The 22,850-nt window shown below is 45.9% G+C and overlaps 1 protein-coding gene across 4 annotated transcripts in view; it reads right to left on the reverse strand.

Annotated features, from left to right (window-relative positions):
* Window positions 1-2,694: 2,694 nt before the first annotated feature.
* The window catches only part of MRPS21 (mitochondrial ribosomal protein S21), a 38,940-nt gene continuing 18,784 nt past the window's right edge, over window positions 2,695-22,850 (reverse strand). Inside the window, exons 2-4 of one of the 4 annotated variants that reach the window (XM_077978193.1) lie at window positions 16,224-16,245; window positions 15,701-15,815; window positions 2,710-3,025 (exon numbers count right to left, since the gene is read on the reverse strand). In XM_077978193.1, the coding sequence (XP_077834319.1) occupies window positions 2,845-3,025; window positions 15,701-15,783 (264 nt within the window). In that variant the 5' untranslated portion in view covers window positions 15,784-15,815; window positions 16,224-16,245 and the 3' untranslated portion in view covers window positions 2,710-2,844. 4 annotated transcript variants of the gene reach the window in all.

Consider the following 22,850-nt stretch of genomic DNA (forward strand, 5'->3'; position numbering starts at 1 on the left):
TCACCTGCAAGGCTTGTGAAAATAGATTGCTGGGCTCCAACCTCAATTTCCAATATCGAAGCTCTAGAGTCGAGTCCCATAATCTGCATTTCAAGCAATCCCTCTGGTGAAACTGATGCTGCTGATCTGACACTGAAAAGCACTGCTTGTTGGGTATTTCTGGCTCTGTGCCATTCTCTCTCAACACTCCATTCCCTCTTTCCTACAGTCTACTGAGTCCCACCCATCTATTGCTTTATTTCTTCTCCATCATCCTTTTTTTTTTTTTAGAGATGGAATCTCACTCTGTCGCCCACATTGGAGTTCAATGGTGTAATCTCGGCTCACTGCAACCTCCGCCTCCCCGGTTCAAGCGATTCTCCTGCCTCAGCTTGCCAAGTAGCTGGGACTACAGGCGTGCGCCACCACGCGCAGCTAATTTTTGTATTTTTCTTGGAGACGGGGTTTCACCATGTTGGCCAGGGTGGTCTCGATCTCCTGACCTCGTGGTCCACCCACCTCGGCCTCCCGAAGTGCTGAGATTACAGGCGTGAGCCACTGTGCCCAGCCCATCATCCCTCTCTTAAGTCTCCGTTAAGAAAACTAAAAGGACAGAAAACAGGAATGAACATTAGGGTAGATTTAAGAACTTCTTTGGGCAAGGATTCCAGCACTCCAGTCTGGTTGATAGGTGTTTTCAGAAGCAGAATTTATTCCAAATACATACATGCATCCTCTCCTCTCTATCTAACAGGGAACAGTTTAATAAAAAGTAATAGATGCTTTCTCAGTAAGATTTTGCTTGGGGATTCAAAAAAATTGGGTAGGAAATGGTAGACATATTTCAATATATTAAAAAAAATTTCCGGCCAGGTGCGGTGGCTCATGCCTGTAATCCCAACACTTTGGGAGGCCGAGGTGGGCGGATCACTTGAGGTCAGGAGTTCGAGACAAGCCTGGACAACATGGTGAAACTCCGTCTCTACTAAAAATACAAAAATTAGCCGGGTGTGGTGGCACGTGCCTGTAGTCCCAGCAACTCGGGAGGCTGAGGCAGGAGAATCACTTGAACCCAGGAGGCGGAGGTTGCAGTGAGCCGAGACTGCACCACTGCACTCCAGCCTGGGGGACAAGAGTGAGACTTCCTCTTAAAAAAACAAAAAGAGGCCGGGCACGGTGGCTCACGCCTGTAATCCCAGCACTTTGGGAGGCCGAGGTGGGCGGATCACAAGGTCAGGAGATCCGAGACCACGGTGAAACCCCGTCTCTACTAAAAATACAAAAAATTAGCCGGGCGCGGTTGTGGGCGCCTGTAGTCCCAGCTACTCGGGAGGCTGAGGCAGGAGAATGGCGTGAACCCAGGAGGCGGAGCTTGCAGTGAGCCGAGATCGCGCCACTGCACTCCAGCCTGGGCGACAGAGCGAGACTCCGTCTCAAAAAAAAAAAAAAAAAAAAAAAAAAAAACACAAAAAGAAAAAAAAGAAAAAACAATTCCTTACTTCTCCTAGACTTCCAAAAAAGTTTTTATTGTAGTACAACATAAAGTTTACCATCTTAGGCCGGGTGCGGTGGCTCACGCCTGTAATCCCAGCACTTTGGGAGGCCGAGGCGGGCGGATCACAAGGTCAGGAGATCGAGACCACGGTGAAACCCCGTCTCTACTAAAAATGCAAAAAATTAGCCGGGCGCGGTTACGGGTGCCTGCAGTCCCAGCTACTGGGGAGGCTGAGGCAGGAGAATGGCGGGAACCTGGGAGGCGGAGCTTGCAGTGAGCCGAGATCGCGCCACTGCCCTCCAGCCAGGGGGACAGAGCCAGACTCCGTCTCAAAAAAAAAAAAAAGGCCGGGCGCGGTGGCTCAAGCCTGTAATCCCAGCACTTTGGGAGGCCGAGACGGGCGGATCATGAGGTCAGGAGATCGAGACCATCCTGGCTAATACGGTGAAACCCCGTCTCTACTAAAAAAATACAAAAAACTAGCCGGGTGAAGTGGCGGGTGCCTGTAGTCCCAGCTACTCGGGAGGCTGAGGCAGGAGAATGGCGTGAACCCGAGAGGAGGACCTTGCAGTGAGCTGAGATCCGGCCACTGCACTCCAGCCTGGGTGACAGAGCAAGACTCCGTCTCAAAAAAATAAATAAATAAATAAAAATAAAAAAAAAAATTTACCATCTTAAAACATTTAAGGGTATAGTTCAGTGGCATTAAGTACATTCATCCTTTTGAGCAACCACCATCACCATCCATCATCCCTTTCCGTTTTTTTTTTTTTTTTTTTTTGAGATGGAGTCTCACTCTGTCACCCAGGTTGAAGTGCAGTGGCATGATCTTGGCTCACTGCAACCTCCGCCTCCCCAGTTCAAGCAATTCTCCTGCCTCAGCCTCCCAAGTGTCCCGGACTACAGGCATGTACCACCACACCCAGCCAATTTTTTTTTTGTATTTTTAGTAGAGATGGGGTTTCACCACATTGGCCAGGCTGGTCTCAAACTCCTGGCCTCAAGTGATCCAGCCGCCTCAGCCTCCCAAAGTGTCGGGATAACAGGTATGAGCCACCGTGCCTGGCCATCATCTCCTGAAGTTTTTCATCTGCTCAAACTGAAACTCTGTGCCCATTAAACAATAATTCCTCATTGCCCCCTCCTCCAGCTCCAGCAAACACCATTCTACTCCTAGACTACTTTCAGACTCAGTTTTTTCTTTCACTTAATAAAAGACAGGGTCCACTGCTGACTAATGGAATTGTTTCTATATTTGGAGGCCTTTTTGCAGACATGTGATTTGAGTTTAGGAAATGGGATTGTACAAAGAAAAGAGATGGAGACAAAACTGGATGAGGGTTTCGCACTGGGTGTCCCATCCACAGGCCTCAGCAGCCCTGCCACGGATCTGCTCGATTCTTTCGCATCAAGAAGTTGATCTTGCGAGCCATTTCCATGTTGTAGATCCGCTGGCACCTTTCATAGCTTTCCCTCTGTCGCCGGCGGCATGGCTTCTCATAATACCGCCGACGTTTAATGTCCTCAATGAGCCCATCCATAGTGAGGATTCTGTATAAAGGCAAGCAATGAGGTTAGACATTTGGGATCATCATTACTCTTTCCCAGTTTAGCAAATAGTCAGAAGTCGATTGGCCAAACAACTGGTATTTATAAAAATTACAGTGGGAAATGGTGACAATAGAGCATTAACTGCCTACTTACAGAAGCCTCAATAAGAATCTGTGGGCCAGGTACAGTGGCTCATGCCTGTAATCCCACCACTTTGGGAGGGCAAGGTGAGCAGATTGTTTGAGCCCAGGAGTTTTGAGACCAGCCTAGGCAACATGGCATGTGTCTGTAGTGCTAGCAGCTTAGGAGGCTGAGGTGGGGGCATCACTTGAGCCCAGGGGAGACGGAAGCTGCAGTGTGCCATGTTTGCACCACTGTACTCCAGCCTGGGTGACAGAGTAAGACCCTGTCTCAAAAAAGAAAAAAAAAAATTTCAGCATGGGCAACAAGGCAAAACCCCGTCTCTGCAAATAATACAAACATTAGCCAGGCATGGTGGTAGACGCCTGTAGTCCCCTCTACTCAGGAGGTTAAGGTGGGAGGATCAATTGAACCTGGGAGTTCGAGGCTGCAGTGAGCTGAGATCCTACCACTGCATTCTAGCCTGGGCAACAGAGTGAGACCTTGACTCAAAAAAAAAAAAAAAAAAAAAAGGCTGGGCACAGTGGCTCATGCCTGTAATCCTAGCACTTTGGGAGGCCAAGGCGGGTCGATCACTTGAGGTCAGGAGTTCGAAACCAGCCTGACCAATATGGTGAAACCCTGTCTCTACTAAAAATACAAAAATTAGCTGTACATGATGGCGTGCGCCTATAGTCCCTCTCAGCTACTCAGGAGGCTGAGGCAGGAGAAATGCTTGAACCCAGGAGGCAGAAGTTGCAATGAGCCAAGATTGCGCCACTGTACTCCAGTCTGGGCAACAGAGTGAGACTCTGTCTCAAAAAAAAAAAAAAAAAAAATGTGGGGAAATAAAAAAGCAATTAATTACATGGTCCTTGCTCTTGTAGAGTTTATAGTCAAAGTTATGTTCTCATACCTATTTTACCACAACACACCTGAGGGATATGATACAGTCCCTTAAGAACATGTCTCCCTAGAGCAATGATTCTCAACTAATGGGCATTTAAGAGACTTCAATTGGGGAGAGTCATTTTCAACAAGAACAAAATCACTAGGGGTGATTCTTAAGGTGATTCTCTTACTTAAAGTTCCATCCCGCCAGGCGCGGTGGCTCACACCTGTAATTCCAGTACTTTGGGAGGCTGAGGTGGGCGGATCACCTGAAGTCAGGAGTTTGAGAGCAGCCTGACCAACATGGAGAAACCCCGTCTCTACTAAAAATACAAAATTAGCTGGGCATGGTGGTATATGCCTGTAATCCCAGCTACTTGGGAGGCTGAGGCAGGAGAATTGCTTGAACCCTGGGGACGGAGGTTGCGGTGAGCCAAGGTTGCGCCATTGCACTCCAGCCTGGGCAACAAGAGCGAAATTCCATCTCAAAAAGATCACTTGAGGTCAGGAGTTCAAGACCAGCCTGTCCAACATGGTGAAACCCCGCCTCTACTAAAAATACAAAAATTAGCTGGGCATAGTGATGGGCGCTTGTACTCAGGAGGCTGAGGCAGAAGAATCCCTTGAACTCGGGGTGGAAGCTGTAGTGAGCAGAGATGGTGCCACTGCACTCCAGCCGAGGCAACGGAGACTCTGTCTCAAGGAAAAACAAAACAAAAACTCACAAGAGGCATTAAACCTGAACATGAGAACAAGAAAGTGGTTGTGAAGGAATCCTAAAGAACAACTTATCTGAAGTGTGAATACGTAGGTTGCCCTATTTCCACTCTTTTCCTATACCAATTATTGTCCTAAAACAAATCAGATCATGCCACTCTGGTGCTAAAAAATCTTTCCTAATGTACAGAATGACCTAAGCCACTAAAGTTCCCAGAATCATCTGCACATTAGAACTGCCCAGGGATCTTTTAAACATTCCAAACCCTGGGCCACACCTCAGTCTAATTAAATCACAAAGGAGAGGGAAAGGGACATGAGCAGGTTTTTAAGTTTCCCAGGTGACTCCAACGTACAGACAGATTTTGGAACTACTAGTCTAAGCTCAAAGCCTGAACAATTGCACCCTATATATATATCTTTATCTTTAATAACCTGCCCTACTGATCACTTGAGGTCAGGAGTTCGAGACAAGCCCGGCCAACGTGGTGAAACCCCGTCTCTACTAAAAATACAAAAATTAGCTGGGCATGGTGGTGCCCATCTGTAATCCCAGCTACTTGGGAGGCAGAGGCAGGAAAATAGCTTGAACCTGGGAGGTGGAGGTTGCAGTGAGTCGAGATCAAGGCACTGCACTCCAGACTGGGCAAAAGATGGAGACTCTGTGTCAAAAAGCAAAAACAAAACACCTGCCCGATAATGCCAATGCTCTAGTCACACTTAAGTATATGCAGTTCTACAGGCATCCTACATACTTGTTTTTTATTTGCTCATGATATTCCCTCTACTTGAAATATCATTCTTTTTCTTCCTCATGAAATCCTACTTGTTCCTCAAAGGCCCAAATCAATTGTTATCACATCTGTAAACTAGTTCAGGTGAAATCAAACTTTAGCATGCAGTAGTCATCTGGAAAGCTTGTTAAAACAGGGATTGCTGGCTGGCCATGGTGGCTCACACCTGTATCCCAGGACTTTGGGAGGCCAAGCTGGCAGGATCGCTTGAGCCCAGGAGTTTGACACTAGCCTGAGCAACATAGTGAGACCCCCATCTCTACAAAAAATTAAAAATTAGCCAGACATGGTGGCACACACACCTGCACTCCCAGCTACTTGAGAGGCTGAGGTGGGAGAATGGGAGAATTGCTTTAACCTGGGAGATTGAGACTGCAGTGAGTCATGATCGTGGTACTGCACTCCAGCCTGGGCAAGCAAGACCCTATTTCTTTCTTTTGAGACGGAGTTTCGCTCTCGTTGCCCAGGCTGGAGTGCAACGCTGCAATCTTGGCTCAGTGCAACCTCTGCCTCCTGGGTTCAAGCAATTCTCCTGTCTCAGCCTCCCAAGTAGGAATTACAGGCACCCGCTATCAGGCCCAGCTAATTTTTGTTATTTTTAGTAGACACAAGGTTTCGCCATGTTGGCCAGGCTGGTCTCGAACTCCTGACCTCAGGTGATCCACCTGCCTCAGCCTCCCAAAGTGCTGGGATTACAGGCGTGAGCCACTGCAACCGGCTTTTTGTTTTTGTTTTTTTTTTTTGAGACAGACTCTCGCTCTGTTGCCCAGGCTGGAGTGCAATGGCACAATCTCGGCTCACTGCAACCTCTGCCTCCCGGGTTCAAGTGATTCTCTTGCCTCAGGCTCCCGAGTAGCTGGGACTACAGCCACGTACCACAACGCCCAGCTAATTTTTGTATTTTTAGTAGAGACGGAGTTTCATCATATTGGTCAGGCTGGTCTTGAACTTCTGACCTCATGATCTGCCTGCCTGGGCCTCCCAAAGTGCCGGGATTACAGGCATGAGCCACCGTGCTCGGCTGTGAAACCCTATTTCAAAGACCACCACAGACTGCTGTGCCAGTTTCTGATTCTGTATGCCTAGAGTAGGGGGCCAAGAATTTGCATTTCTAACAATTCCCACCTGATATTGCTGCTGATGGTCCAGGGACAACCAACACCATGGCACACTGTTAATGTCTCTCTCTTTTTTATTTTTTAGGCAGGGCCTCACTCTGTTGCCCAGGCTGGAGTGCAGCGTCACCATCTTGGCTCCCTGCAGCCTCCGCCTCTCAGGTTCAAGCAATTCTCCTGCCTCAGCCTCCTAAGTAGCTGGGATTACAGGGGCGTACCACCACACCTGGATAATTTTTGTATTTTTAGTAGAGACAGGGTTTCACCACGTTGACCAGGCTGGTCTCGAACTCCTGACCTCAGGTGATCCACCCGCCTCGGCCTCCCAAAGTGCTGGGATTACAGGTGTGAACCACCACGCTCGGCTAATGTCTCTTTTATAGCACTGGTCAAACAGTATTACATTGAACCCCTCATTGGGTTGTGTCCCTTCTAAGGTTAGAGATCAAATCTGTAACTACACTCCTATGAAATTGTTTAGGCAAATAATGTCCTCTTTTATAGATTAGGAAACTGAAGTTCAGAGAGGCTGAGCTGCCCAAGATCACAAAATGGAACTATAAGCAGAATTCAGTAGTAAAGTGCTCTACAACAGTATTCTGCTTCTCAAACAAAAACCACCAATTTCAGAAGACAAATTGTTGCAGTATCCATGGGTAAAAGAGGGAGTGAAGAGCTGGGCTAGACTCTTCAATCAGAATAAAGAAGAAATGGAAGCTGATACAGGACACTGGAAGAAAAATATGATCTAAGCATGTAAACATTTATTTCTGCTGAGACTTGTGTTTAATACTGTCTAATGAAGGTTGCTTTTTGGACTAGAAAGTAGTATACTGGAGAAAATATAGAAAAAAGCCCCTGAAAGAAAAAGATTGGATATATAATATAAAAAGTACAAGGAGACTGGATTTGAGAGAATATAAAAAGGACAGAGACCCTGAATAAATATGACCTAGGAAGAGGAATCTATTAATGACAGACAGTTTAAAAGTAGGATGCAACAACACTGCAAGAGGAGGAAGGGGTTGAGTATGACTCAGGAACCCTACTGGAGTTCCAAAAGGCTTCTAAAACAGAGGTGATCATCTTACCAAGGAAATGCCTGTACTGTCAGGCAAAAGGGCAAGACAAGGAAAAAGAATACTAAAAGAACATAAGAATGGTGAAGGGAAAAGAAAGAATATAATGATGGGGGTTGGTAAATGGCATTCCCTGGATGTACTACTTACTTCCAAAACACAGACCAAATAAATTCCAAGATGCCAGGTGAGGATTCCCTCCCTTACCTGGCACGTTCTAGTCATCCTAAAAAAGGCACAGATTATCTTCAAATGATCCAGAGTTCCTACAGTAGAGGTATCTACTCAAGTTTACCTCTAATAGAAAAGGATGTAAGGGCCGGGCGCGGTGGCTCACGCCTGTAATCCCAGCACTTTGGGAGGCTGAGACGGGCGGATCACGAGGTCAGGAGATCGAGACCATTCTGGCTAACACGGTGAAACCCCGTCTCTACTAAAAAATACAAAAAACTAGCCGGGCGAGGTGGCGGGCGCCTATAGTCCCAGCTACTCGGGAGGCTGAGGCAGGAGAATGGCGTGAACCCGGGAGGCGGAGCTTGCAGTGAGCTGAGATCCGGCCACTGCACTCCAGCCTGGGTGACAGAGCGAGACTCCGTCTCAAAAAAAAAAAAAAAAAGAAAAGGATGTAAGAAGAGCTTTGTAAAACACAAGAATAGAGAGGGTGTTACTAATGATGCTTCTGCTTCCAAAAGTAGTTCAAGGACTAGCATATCAAGAGCTTTATAGTAAACAGATCAGCCTGGAGTTCGGGCGCCTGGCAACCTAATACTGAAGGAGAAACCAGCTGCCAGCTTTAGTGAAATTCAAATGATTATGTAAAAGAAGCCAAGCTGCCTGGAGTGGGGGGGAGTTGCGGGTGGCAGACTCACACGTCAGTGTAGCCAGTCTACGTCAGGACAGATGTGTATGCAGAAGGACTCAATGGACCTACAAAGTAGCCCACTAGGCGTAAAAGGAGTCAACAGGGCATGCTTCCAGTGTACTCGCCTTTCTTTGCTTGGGGCCCAGTCAATCATGCAGGGCTTCCTAGCAACCCCCACTTTCCACCTCCTCATCCCCGGGCACCAATGAGGGCCCCCAGTTATATAACAGGCATTTTGTGGTGGCCTCACTGGGCAGACACATAGGCTGTTTTCTTTGTAAGACTCTCTCTGTACTTCAAACATGGTAAAGCTTTAATCACCTTCCTCTAGACTCATTTGCTCTCCTACCTATTGTAATTAGGAGAGCAATTACAGAACGAGCAAATTATTTTTAAACTACCAGCTATGAGAGCTGAAAGAGATCAGAAGACAGTTGGAGTGTGAGAGAGATAATACAGAAAAAGTGGCTAGAGACAGGACATTTGGGAAAAGCAGAGAAAAGGAAGAAACAGAAAAGTGCATCAGTCAGCAAATGTGATTAACAGGCAGCAGGAAAACAGAAGATTGCATCACTCCAAAATCAGTCTGCTCACATACACAAAAGTTTAAAAGTCCTTACCTAGAAAATTATTCTAAGAGGCCGGGCGCGGTGGCTCACGCCTGTAATCCCAGCACTTTGGGAGGCCAGGCGGGCCAATCACAAGGTCAGGAGTTCAAGACCAGCCTGGCCAACATGGTAAAACCCCATCTCTACTACAAAAAATTAGCCAGACATAGTGGTAGATGCCTGTTATCCCAGCTACTCGGGAAGCTGAGGCAGGAGAATCACTTGAACCTGGGAGACAGAGGTTGCCATGAGCAAAGACCATGCAGTCTGGGCAACAGAGTGAGACTCTGTCTCAAAAAAAAAAAAAAAAAAAAAGAAAACAGAAAAAAGGAAATTATTCTAAGACTGGTATGGTTTTTAAAATGCTGCCAGCCAGGTGCCAACCCCTTTTCTTTTTAAGCAATGTAAATTGCTTTATTTCAAATTCTACTCCTACTTTGGTGTTTTAATCCCTGAAGAAAAGGTAATACTGTGCTTCTTAACTAGGGTACTTAACAGAATGCCAAGGGATACAAGAGTTTCTGGACAAATTTGATGCATCTGCCTGGAGCACCAATTTTAACTCAAGGGAGCGGGGGTGTTACCCGTAAAACAGATGCAATGGCAGTGAATACGAAGTTCACCTTAAATTTTAATTTAGGGAAACTTCAAAGAAATTCCATGTTTGCTTATAGTAGCAGAACCCCTATAGTTCATTCACACTCCTGTGCTGTTAACGACACTTCAGTGGAAAAGTTTGACAAACATTAAATAAGGAAGTGACAAAAAAGATAAAGGAATATTTGTGTTCATTAAGAAGACATTTAATGAGAGCTTTGGATGTGCCAGACACTTTGGTAAATCCAAGAGATATACAAATGAAAAAGCATAAGTTTCTGTCCTTAAGGAGGCTACAAGTCTTTTGTTTTTTTGAGACAGGGTTTCACTCTGTCACCCAGGCTGGAGTGCAATGGTGCGATCTCAGCTCACTGCAACCTCCCCTCCTGGGTTTAAGCAATTCTCCTGCATCAGCCTCCTGAATAGCTGGGATTACAGGCATGCACCACCATACCCGGCTAATTTTTATATTTTTAGTAGAGACGGGGTTTCACTATGTTGGCCAGGCTGGTCTCGAACTCCTAACCTCAAATGATCCACTTGTCTCAGCCTCCCAAAGTGCTGGGATTACAGGCATGAGTCACGGTGCCCGGCCAGGAGGCTACAAGTCTATTATAATAATTTTCAATCCTGGTGAAATCTCATGGTATGTTTTTTAAAATGCTGCCAGCCAGGTGCCAACCCCTGGAGATTCTAATTCATCTCAGATTGGGCCCTGACATTAGTTTTGTTTTCCTGACAGTTCCCCAGGTGATCCTAATAGGCAGCCAGGGTTGAAACCACAGGGTGTCACACTGACCACTCTCCTGCTGTCTAATATTAACACTTCCACCCAGGAAATAGGTATGTGCAAAATGCCAGTCATCAATAAAAAGAGAACCATAAAAGTAGTATGTGCGCTGGGTGTTGTGGCTCACGCCTGTAATTCCAGCATTTTGGGAGGCCGAGATGGGTGGATCACCTGTGGTCGTCAGGAGTTCGAGACCAGCCTGGCCAACATGGTGAAACCCTGTCTCTACTAAAAATACCAAAACTAGCCAGGCATGGTGGCAGGCGCCTGTAAGCCCAGCTACTTGAGGGGCTGAGGCAGGAGAATCACTTGAACCCAGGAGGCGGAGGTTGCAGTGAGCTTAGATCACACTATTGCACTCCAGCCTGGGGGACAAGAGCGAGACTTCGTCTCAAACAAACAAAAAACAGAAAAAACCAGGAAAAGCAAAAACTAAGTGTTGATTAAATTAAAAATATAGTGGCTGAAAGGATTTTTAAAAGAGGCATATATAAAGGGGTATAGACAACCTTAGACAAAGAAGTAAGAAGAGAGTCTTCTCTCAAAAGATAAGAGCTGGCCTTACGTTTTCTGCAAACCTGGTATCAATGAAGAAATAATCAGGAAGGAGATGAGAAATATTTTGTTTCTCAGATTCTTTGTTTCAAATTGTAAGTGTAAATGGGGATGCATTCCATATATGATATGGGGCATCACTGCAGTCTCTGTCTCCCAGGTTCAAGCAGTTCTTCTGCCTCAGCCTCCCGAGTGGCTGGGATTACAGACCTGTGCCACCATGCACAGCTAATTTTTGTATTTTTAGTAAAGACCGGGTTTTGCCATGTTGGCCAGGCTAGTCTTGAACTCCTGGCCTCAAGAGATCCAGCTTCCTCTGCCTCCCAAAGTGCTGAGAATACTTGAGTGAGGCACTGCACCTAGCCACTACTCTCTTGATACAACTGTAAGAAGTGGTTCAGCTGGACATGGTGGCTCACGCCTGTAATCCCAGCACTTTGGGAGGCTGAGGCGGGCAGATCACGAGGTCAGGAGATCGAGACCATTCTGACTAACACGGTGAAACCCCGTCTCTACTAAAAATACAAAAAATTAGCTGGGGTGGTGGCATGCGCCTGTAGTCCCAGCTAGTCGGAAGGCTGAGGCAGGAGAATCGCTTGAACCTGGGAGGCAGAGGTCACAGTGAGCTGAGACTACACCACTGCACTCCAGCCTGGGCGACAGAGGGAGACTCCATCTCAAATAAATAAATAAATAAAAGAAGTGGTTCAGTAAATAATACTATACCACAAATTTTGTTGTTCTTTGTCAAAGTAGCTAATTTTCTAAAAACAAAATTCTTGTTTTTGTGTTAGCTACACTTCAGGAATAAGGGAACTAAAACAGAGCCTTTTGGAAATTTGTTTACCATTAAGTAACAGCTATCCTTTGATCTTTCAATAATATAAACATCTCAACAACCATGGCCAGAAGACCCATCTAAATCTACCAAAATAAATCATACAGAAAAAGATTTACAGGGAGAAGTCAGAAAAAAAGAGTGAAGTTATACATAACACATGCCTTTTCCTAAATTCAACATTCATCTCACTAGCTAACTCACTACAGGGTCTGGATGTTACCTATAAAGACGTTCATTTTAGGCTGGGTGCAGTGGCTCAAACCTGTAATCCCAGCACTTTGGGAGGCCAAGGCGGTGGATCACATGAGATCAGGAGTTTGAGACCAGCCTGACCAACACGGATAAACCCCAACTCTAGTGAAAATAGAAAATTAGCCAGGTGTGGTGGCGCATGCCTGTAATCCCAGCTACTCAGAAGGCTGAGGCAGGAGAATCGTTTGAACCTAGGAGGCAGAGGTTGTGGTGAGCCGAGATGGCGCCATTGCACTCCAGTCTGGGCAACAAGAGCGAAACTCTCCAAAAAAAAAAAAAAAAAGTCGTTCATATTGTTACTTCCAAGATAGCAAGATAGGGGCAGAGAAAGGTCATCAGAAATAATATACTTCTCAGACATGCCACCAGAAGGTCTGAAATAGGAGAGTTGGGAATGAGGAGAAAGAGAGAAAAATGAAACAGGATACCTTACAACCTGGTACTTATCTTCACTTACAGCGTAAGTGACAATGTAGAGGGAACAGCTTCAGGCCAAGGATATGATTGTTATGCACATAGAATGAGGTGATGCGGCTGACCCCAGATTTTTTATTTTTTTTTTTAGTCTTACTCTGTGGCCTAGACTGGAATGCAGTGGCATGACTGGGGCTCACTGCAGCCTCTGCTTCCCTGGTTCAAGTGATTCTCCTGCCTCAGCCTCCCAAGTAGCTGAGATTACAGGTACCTGCCACCACATCCGGCTAATTTTATATATTTAGTAGAGACAGGGTTTCACCCTGTTGGCCAGGCTGGTATTGAACTCCTGACCTCAGGTGATCCACTCGCCTCAGCCTCCCAAAGTGCTGGGATTACAGGCATGAGCCACCACGCCTGACCCTAAGGCAAGATCCTTTTAAAAGACATATAAACCATTCTGAGCCTGGAACTGCTTCTCATTTACACAGCTTCTGACAGCATTTTTTTCCTCACTAACTGTGGTCTTCTGCCATCCGACCTTCTACACCTAGAACTCTCTGCTTTGCTAAGAACTAGGTTCCCTTTCCTTTGCCCTCTCAGTCCTCAAGAACCCTACCGATATTTAAACCCAATCAGATGAGGATTCTGGGTTTTTTTTTTTTAAAGCTACACCTACTGAAATGATAAGATAAGGATTCTAAATTGGAAAATGAACTACCGTCTCTCCATTTCTAGTAAGACTAGTAAATAATCTATTATTAAAGAACATTGCATTCAAAAGATGTGCTTTAGGATCCTCTCCACCATTCAGTAATTGCATAACCCAATAAAGATAATCTGATCTTCCAAGGCTTCCCTTACTTGTGAAATAAAGCTACCACATTAAAGGCCTTAAGGCAATATCTTTCCTACATTTTTTTTAAGAGACGTGGTCTCACTATGCTTCCTAGGTTACAGTGGAGTGGTTATTCACAGGCACAAGAGTGCACTCACACTACAGTCTTGGACTCCTGGGTTCAAGCAATCCTCCTGCCTCAGCCTCTGGAGCAGCTGGGACTACAGGAGCCCCTTCCTTACAATTATTTGATAATTCAACTCAACAAGCGTTTGTTTCTTCAAAAGTTACTTCACACTGGGGAAAGAAAATGAGTGAGTCATACCAGAAAATCAAAATCCACACAACTGGTGAGAAGGGAAGGCTAAGAACCTTTTGCTTGAGAAATCAGTGGTAAAGTATTACTAGGGCTGGGCCGGGTGCAGCGGCTCATGCCTGTAATCCCAGCATCTTGGAAGGCTGAGGCGGGTAGATCACAAGGCCAGGAGATTGAGACCATCCTGGACAACATGGTGAAACCCCGTCACTACTAAAAATACAAAAATCAGCCAGGCATGGTGGCGGGCACGTGTAGTCCCAGCTATTCGGGAGGCTGAGGCAGGAGAGTCACTTGAACCCAGGAGGCAGAGGTTGCAGTGAGTCAAGACTGCGCCACTGTGCTCCAGCCTGGCAACAGAGCAAAAAAAAAGTATTATTAGGGCTCTTCTACATCTTTTAGCCTGGCATTCAAAAATTTTCAATAAAGCTATAAAGCTCCTCCACCCCAGCTAGTTCGTTTCCATTTATGTATTTTTCCTTATGCTGTATCTTTCCTCAAAACTTGTAAGCTTTCCTATCTTTCTTTTTTTTCCCTTTCTTCTTATTTAATATTTTTAGAAATGGGCTCTTGCTATGTTTACCAGATTGGTCTTGAACTCTTGGCAAAAAGAAATCCTCCCTTACTGGGCCTCCCAAAATGCTAGGATTACAGGTGTGAGTCATCCCACCCAGCCAGCTTTCCCATCTTTGGCCTGCTTCTCTAGGATCCCAAGCTGAATTTACCATTTTTTTTAGCTTTGTCCCACACCAATACCTCTCTCAACTTTCTATTAATCATACTATGTTCCTGCTTCCTAGCAATTTCACATCTTGATTTTCCCTTTGGGCCCTTTTTTAAGTCTTCGAAAGAATTCAGGTTCCTCATAAAAGGAGTGATTACGCTCGGGCAACATGGCGAGACTCCCTCTGTACAGAAAATACAAAAAGTAACTGCGGTGGTGGCGTGCGCGGCTAGACCCAGCTACTCGGGAGACTGAGGCGGGAGGGTTACTAAGCGACACAGCAAGACCCTGTCTCAATTTAAAAAGTGGGGCCGGGCGCAGTGGCTCAGCCTGTAATCCCAGCACTTTGGGAGGCAGAGGCCGGTGGATCACTTGAGGTCAGGAGATCGAGACCATCCTGGCGAACAAGGTAAAACCCCGTCTCTACTAAAAATACAAAAATTAACCGGGTGTGGTGGCGGGCACCTGTAGTCCCAGCTGCTCGGGAGGCAGAGGCAGAAGAATGGCATGAACCCGGGAGGTGGAGCTTGCAGTGAGCCGAGATTGTGCCACTGCACTCCAGCCTGGGTGAGAGAGGCTCCATCTCAAAAAAACAAAATTAAATTAAATTAAAAGCGGAGAGGTGGAGGGCAGTGATTACTTGTTGAATAAGATTCATACAGTTAGGTTTGAGGAACAACTTTTTTTTCTTTTCTTTTTTTTTTTTTTTTTTTGAGACAGAGTCTCACTCTGTTGCCCAGGCTGCAGTGCAGTGGCTCGATCTCGGCTCACTGCAACCTCTGCCTCCCGGGTTCAAGGGATTCTCCTGCCTCAGACTCTCGAGTAGCTGAGATTACAGGTGCCTGCCACCACGCCCGGCTAATTTTTGTATTTTTAGTAGAGATGGGGTTTCACCATGTTGGCCAGGCTGGTCTGAAACTCCTGACCTCATGTGATGCACCCGCCTCGGCCTCCCAAAGTGCTGGGATTACAGGCGTGAGCCACCGCGCCCGGCCCAGAACTTCATTTTTAAGATAATAAACTGAGGGACTGAGACGTTTTAAGAGACTGTGAACACCTGGGCTGGCACTGCTTTGAGAATAATCAACGAAAGGGGAAGGAAGAGAATAACCACCGCACTTCCTAGAGAGTCTAGGCATGATTCTGGTCCCTTAACAGTTACCTGTTTAGGATCCTGTATGCACCTTCCACGTTCCCTTCCTGTACCATCACAGTCCTGGCGATGAACTTCAGATGTTTTGCCATGACCTTGGATTTAAACCTTCACTCTGTAGAGCCTAAAGGATGACGGAGAAAAGGTGAGGAAATTTGAAAGAGAAACGCAACATAATACAAACTACACCGCGCGGCTTATTTAGGATTTGGAAATTCAACATGCTCAGGGACGCGCGAGATGGAGCACACAGAAGTCATCCTAGAAAGTAGACGCGAATCGTTATCTCTCATTCTCACTGCCAATTCAAACCCTCGCATAGAGAAGAAAAGAGATGGTAGCCTGGCATGGGAAGGACAGGAGCGACAAAGAAGCGCCACAGGGTTCCCACCACCGCATAGTTCCAAAAGCGGTTGGGTTGAGAGTTAGGAAAGGGCTCTTTGTTGGTCTTTGGAAAAGCAGGCGAAAGCCCGCAAACCTGACCTCTCGCCAAGCCAGCCTTCCTTCACCCAAACCCTGCACAGCTCCTCACCTGGCCTCCTCACTACCGGAAGCGGAAACTACGGAATCGCCAGCGCCGCGCAAAGAAACAGGCTGAGGGAGACGACGTGCGTGGAAACCATAGCAACGTCCTTTATGGCCTCGCTTGGCTGCGGCTCTTCCCCGGGCCTGGACTCTACACCTGACAAAGCAAAATACTAATTGACTTTTTAAATTCCCCCAAAACACGTTTCTCGCCCTCTCATGGAGTCGAAGTCCTTCGGCCTCTGAGAAGGTCAGCCCCATTTCATACGCCTTAATCCTGTGAAATCCTTGATAAATATTTGAGCCATTCCTCTTTCTCGATGGAAAACGAGAGAAGTAGGCGCTTCCTGAGGATGCTTCCTGTCTTTTCTTAGGAAAGGACAGACTCTTTGAAATCTCTCCGGACGAAAAATAGATTGATTCATACACGTCGTCTGCCTAAGTGCTAAGGAAAAGAAATAAACACACTGTGAGTTTCCTATATCATCTTCCCACTAATTTAACTACATAAAGTGAAACCAATAAATATATGGGAAACACCTGCAGGGTTTAGACTACAAAATTATGTCAGCTTCTATGCCTTTTTGTGCTAGTGAGACCTACTGAAAAAGCTCCTTTTAAATTTCTTCTCCACTGTGGAGACACCCGTCCTCTTACTTGTATGCTACCTATACATATCCATTTATGGTTATGCACGTAAGTTAACATCTAATGGCTGTGGGAAACGTACCTCCCTTAGACTGCGCGCGCGCGCACACACACACGCACAGGCGTGTGCATCCTCCTCAGTTAATGCTAATAACTCACACAAACACTTAAGCCCACCTCAGAGTAAGCCAGGTCCAAAGTAACGAAATAGAACTAGATTGCGACATTATTATGCTTGTCAATAAACTTTCACTGAATGACTACTCTGTGTCAGATACTGTTGATACCACTCTAGTGCCTCCTGGACCACTAGGAGATAGTATATAGACATAAAAGATACTAAAACGAGGTAGTATATAATAAACGCAAAATAAATTATGGGGGCTGGGCATGGTGGCTCACGCCTGTAATCCCAGCACTTTGAAAGGCCAACACTGGTGGATCACTTGAGCCCAGGAGTTCGAGACCAGCCTGGGCAACAAAGCAAAACTCCTATCTTTACAAAAAATACAGAAATTAGCTGGGTATGGTGGCATGACTTGTCATCCCAGCTACTTGGGAGGCTGAGGGGGAGGATCACCCGAGTCTGGGAGGTCAAGGCTGCAGCGAGCTGTGATCACACCACTGCACCCTGGCCTGGGCAATAGTGTGAGACCCTGTCTCGAAAAATTAAATATAAACAAACAAATAAATAAATAGGGCCGGGCACGGTGGCACACGCCTGTAATCCCAGCACTTTGGGAGGCTGAGGCAGGTGGATCACCTGAGGTCAGGAATTCGAGACCAGCCTGGTCAACATGGTGAAACCCTGTCTCTACTAAAAATACAAAATTAGCCAGGCGTGGTGCTGCATGCCTGTAATCCCAGCTACTTGGGAGGCTGAGGCAGGAGAATCACTTGAACCTGGGAGGTGGAGGTTGCAGTGGGCCGAGATCGCACCATTGCACTCCAGCCTGGGCAACAAGAGTGAAACTCCATTTCAAAAAATAAACAAACAAATAATAAATAAAATATGCCACAGCGTAATGTGGTGAAAGGCACTGGCTTCAAAGTTGGGAGATCTGGATTCTATCTCAATTCTAATACTCATCAGGCCTATGACCTTGAATAAGTCATTTAAAACCAGGGGTCTGGAGACTACTGTCTACAGGTGAAATCCTGCTCCACCCGTTTTTGTAAATAAGACTGTTGAACTACAGTCATGCTTATTTGTCTGTGTGTTACGTATGGCTGCTTTGGGCTACAATGGCCGAGTTGGGTAGTCGCAATAGAGACATAAAGCCTACAAAGCCTAAAATATTTACTATCTGGCCGTTGCCAGACTCACTCTATTTCCTCATGTCTAAAATGGGACTAATTTTGCCCTGTCAGTCTCACAAAATTTGTCGTGGGAATCAAATAGAATAAAATATGAAGATACACCGGGCGCGGTGGCTCACGCCTGTAATCCCAGCACTTTGGGAGGCCAAGGCGGGTGGATCACGAGGTCAGGAGATCGAGACCATCTTGGCTAACGCAGTGAAACCCTGTCTGTACTAAAAATACAAAAAATCAGCTGGGTGTGATGGCGCTCGCCTGTAGTCTCAGCTACTTGGGAGGCTAAGGCAAGACAATTGCTTGAACCTGGGAGGTGGAGGTTGCAGTGAGCTGAGATGGTGGCACTGCACTCCAGCCTGGGTGACAGAGCGAGACTCCATCTCAAAATATATATATATATATATTAAGATACGTTGAAAGAAAGGAAGGGAGAGGAACTGATGTTAATAAATTCTGTTAACCACTACCATTGGATCAGCTGAAGAGTAACATTTTTGAGAGCCTACTATATACTAAACCCTGTACTAGGTGGGTGTTTTTTGTTTTTGTTTGTTTTTCTGAGGCAGAGTCTCACTCTTATTGCCCAAGCTAGAATGCAGTGGCATGATCATAGCTCACTGCAGCCTGGACCTCCTGGGCTCAGGTGATCCTTCCACCTCAGCCTCCCAAGTAACTGGGATTACAGGGACATGCCACCATGCCCAGCTAATTTTTTGTATTTTTAGTAGTTTCATTATGTTGCCCAGGCTGGTCTCCCAAAGTGCTAGGATTACAAGCGTGAGCCACCCCACCAGGCCCCAAACCCTGCACTAGGTGTTTTATGTACATGATTCCATTTAATGGAGTAAAGGGCCAAACACTGAGTGTATAGATCATGTTTAACAGAAAGAATGATAGGATGAACTTGAGTTAGTCATTGAAAGAGGGCAGGGTTTAGATAACAGAAGCAAAGCAGGAAAGGTTTGAACAAGAGCTTAGGAGCAAAAAGGTGTAGTGTTAAGGAGTCAAAAAAAAAAAAAAAAAAAAAAAAAACTGCACCAGAGGGATCATGCAGGGGAGCACAGGGAAAAATAGAGACTGTGATTAAAGATTTTGGACTTTCTTCTCAAAGCATTGGAGAGCCATTGAAGAATTTGAATAGGATATGATATGCAAAGCACTGTTCTAGGAAAATTAACCTGGTTATCAGCGAAAAGGGATTAGAAGCAAGAGAGACTATTAGTACAGTGAAGTCTAGAGCAGACTGGTGGCAATGGAATGGATAGGAAGAAATGGATTTTAAGAGATATTCCAAATAAAGAATAAAAAGGATTTGGTGACCAGATGGCACCAAATTTTAAGCCTAGTTATCCAGAGGAAAAAACAAAAAAAAAAACTATGGTACCTAGCGATACCACAGGTAGCACTAACAGAAGAGGAGACTGTAAAAACTGGTAGCTGGCCGGGCACAGTGGCTCATGCCTGTAATCCCAGCAGGCATGGGATTGGGAGGCTGAGGTGGGTGGATCACGAGGTCAGGAGTTCAAGACCAGCCTGGCCAACATGGTGAAACCCTGTCTCTACTAAAAATACAAAAAATAGCTGGGTGTGGTTGTGGGTGACTGTGATCCCAGTTACTCAGGAGGCTGAGGCAGAATCATTTGAATTTGGGAGGCAGAGGTTGCGGTGAGCCGGGATCGCACCATTGTACTCCAGCCTGGGTGACATGGCGAGACTCTGTCTCAAAAAAAAAAAAAAAAAAAGTGGTAGCAGGACATGTTTTCAGGAAAGAATAATTTGATTGGTGATTACTGGAAAACACATCAGACTGGAAACCAAGTTCTGTTCCACACATCATGTTGTCCTAGATAAGTCTCCTAAGTTTCATTTCTTTTCTTTTCTTTCCCTTTTCTTTTTTTTTTTTTTTTTGAGACAGAGTTTCACTCTTGTTGCCCAGGTTGGAGTGCAATGGCTTAATCTCGGATCACCGCAACCTCTGCCTTCCAGGTTCAAGGGATTCTCCTGCCTCAGCCTCCGGAGTAGCTGGGATTACAGACATGCGCCACCACACCTGGCTAATTTTTTAATTTTTTTTTTTTGTATTTTTAGTACAGACAGGGCTTCTCCATGTTGGTCAGGCTGGTCTCGAACTCCCGACCTCAGGTGGGCCACCTGCCTTGGCCTCCCAAAGTGCTGGGATTACAGGCATGAGCCACCGCGCCTGGCCCTAAGTTTCTTTATGTATCAAATGAGGAGGTTGGGTTGAACTGGATGTACAAGAGGCATTTTTTTTTTTTTTTTTTGAGAGGGAGTCTTACTCTGTCACCCAGGCTGGCATGCAGTGGTGAATCTCAGCTCACTGCAACCTCCGCCTCCCAGGTTTAAGCAATTCTCATGCTTCAGCCTCCTGAGTAGCTGGGATTACAGATGTGCACCACCACACCCAGTTAATTTTTGTATTTTTAGTAGAGACTGGGTTTCCCCATGTCAACCAGGCTGGTCTTGAACTCCTGACCTCCAGAGATCCACCCGCCTCAGGTGGGATTATAGGCGTGAGCCACCGTGCCCAGCCAAGAGGCATGTCTTGGCTCTAAAACACTGAAAGTTTCAATAATGTTTAAGTATCAGCAATATGTAAATAAAACTGTCCAACAGAAACTTAAACACTCAGTATGCCATCTCAGGGGAAAGATTGGGACTAGAGATAAAGCTGTAGCAGTCTTCTAAGTTGAAGCAATAATTAAAGCCACAAAAGAATGTAGTCAGAGAAAAGGGCCAAGGCCTGAGCCTAGGGGAACCCCCACTCTTTGGAGTAGGTTGAAGTGGGGCCCTTAAGAGACCTAGACATTGCTGCCAGATAGGTAAGAGGAGGATTAGGATAGTGTGCTGTCATGGGATCTGAGGGCAGAGTGTTTCAGTAGGCAGCATCGAGTGTCAAATGATACAGACAGCATAATGTACATAGCCTTTGTAAAGGGTATAGCTGTTGATTAGGGGGAAGCTAGATTATAATACTGGTTCTGTGGGCTCATTAGTAACTTTGGAAGGTGCAACAAAGTGAAAGCAGTGGAAGCTAGGCTGCAAGACGTTAAGGACTGAGTGGCAGAAAGGAATCAGAAAGAGTATAAATAGACTACCTTGTCGAGAATTATGGAGAAAATAAGAGGACAATCAGCCTTAAGATATGTTTTCAAGGAGGAAGGATCTGATCATATTTGTAATCAAAGCATTCCATTGCCACCACTCTAGTCTGATCATACTTGTGATACTTGGACAAATAAATGTTGTTGGGACAAACTGAAGTTACAAGATAAAGAGGGGATATGTGACACAGCAAAAGTTCCAGGGGTGAAGGTAATCAGAAGCACAGATCGATAGGTTTGCCTTTAAAAGGAGGTCATATTCTCTGAAAATAAGGGGAGGCAATTATTCCCTGAGAACAGAAGACTTGAGAATGGGTCAAAGATGTGTAACTACTTTTGAGAATCACACTAAAGAGCAAAAAGCAATGACTAAGTTGTCAGAGAAGCCTGATGCCCTACAAAGGATTAGGATGGGAGAGGAAATGGTTTTGGTGGAAAGTGAGACAAATCAGAAAGAGGGTAATATACAAACAAGGGTAGTTATAGATCCATTCGTGGTCTTCATTTTTGCCTCCTCCTAACACTGAGTTGCCTTCCTTAGTCCAGCATACATCTAGCACCTGCAGCTTTTTTTCTTTTTTTTTTTTTTTGAGACAGAGTCTCACTCTGTCGCCCAGGCTGGAGGGCAGTGACGTGATCTTGGCTCACTACAACCTCCACTTTCCAGGTTCAAGTGATTCTCCTGCCTCAGCCTCCCGAGTACCTTGGATTACAGGCACCCACCACCATGCCCGGTTCATTTTATAGTATTTTTAGTAGAGACAGGGTTTCACCATGTTGGCCACGGCTTGTCTCAAACTCCTAACCACAAGTGATCTGCCCACCTCAACCTCCCGAAGTGCTGGGATTACAGGCATGAGCCACTGTGCCTGGCCTAGCTGCAGCTTTTTGAGTAAGTATGAAGCCTAGTGTCTTGAGGTGTTCCCAAGTCTGACAATTCTAGAGAGCCCTTTCCTCTTTACAACTGGCAACCACAGTGGCTGTTTTGGCTCTTGTGTTCCTCCTCTGGCAGCAGAAACCTACATATGTGTTTACTACAGGCATCAACAGCTCCCATCAAAGCAAAGAGCTAGCCCAGAGCAGAAGAACCTGCAAGTCTGGGCCAGCTGGAAGATTACAAAGGTGTCAAAACAAAGGGAAAGGTATAGTGTCTAAGCCTGAATGAAAACATAAACCCGGCCGGGCGCCAGGGCTTACACCTGTAATCCCAGCACTTTGGGAGGCTGAGGTGAGCGAATCACTTGAGGTCAGGAGTTCGAGACCATCCTGGCCAACGTGTAGTGAAACCCCATATCTACAAAAATACAAAAATTAGCTAGGCATGGTAGCATGTGCTGTAACCCCAGCTACTCAGGAGACTAAGGCCTGAAAATCGCTTGAACCCAGGAGGCAGAGGTTGCAGTGAGCCGAGATTGTGTCACTGCACTCTAGCCTGGGAAACAGAGCGAGACTGCATCTCAAAACACAACAACAAAAAAAACCCATAAACCCAAATCTGAACTCTAACTGTTTCAAGGATGTTCCCTAGGAAAATAGCAGTAGAGTCC

This window comes from Macaca mulatta, chromosome 1 (genome assembly GCF_049350105.2).
Source record: "Macaca mulatta isolate MMU2019108-1 chromosome 1, T2T-MMU8v2.0, whole genome shotgun sequence".
NCBI classification, from domain to species: domain Eukaryota; kingdom Metazoa; phylum Chordata; class Mammalia; order Primates; family Cercopithecidae; genus Macaca; species Macaca mulatta.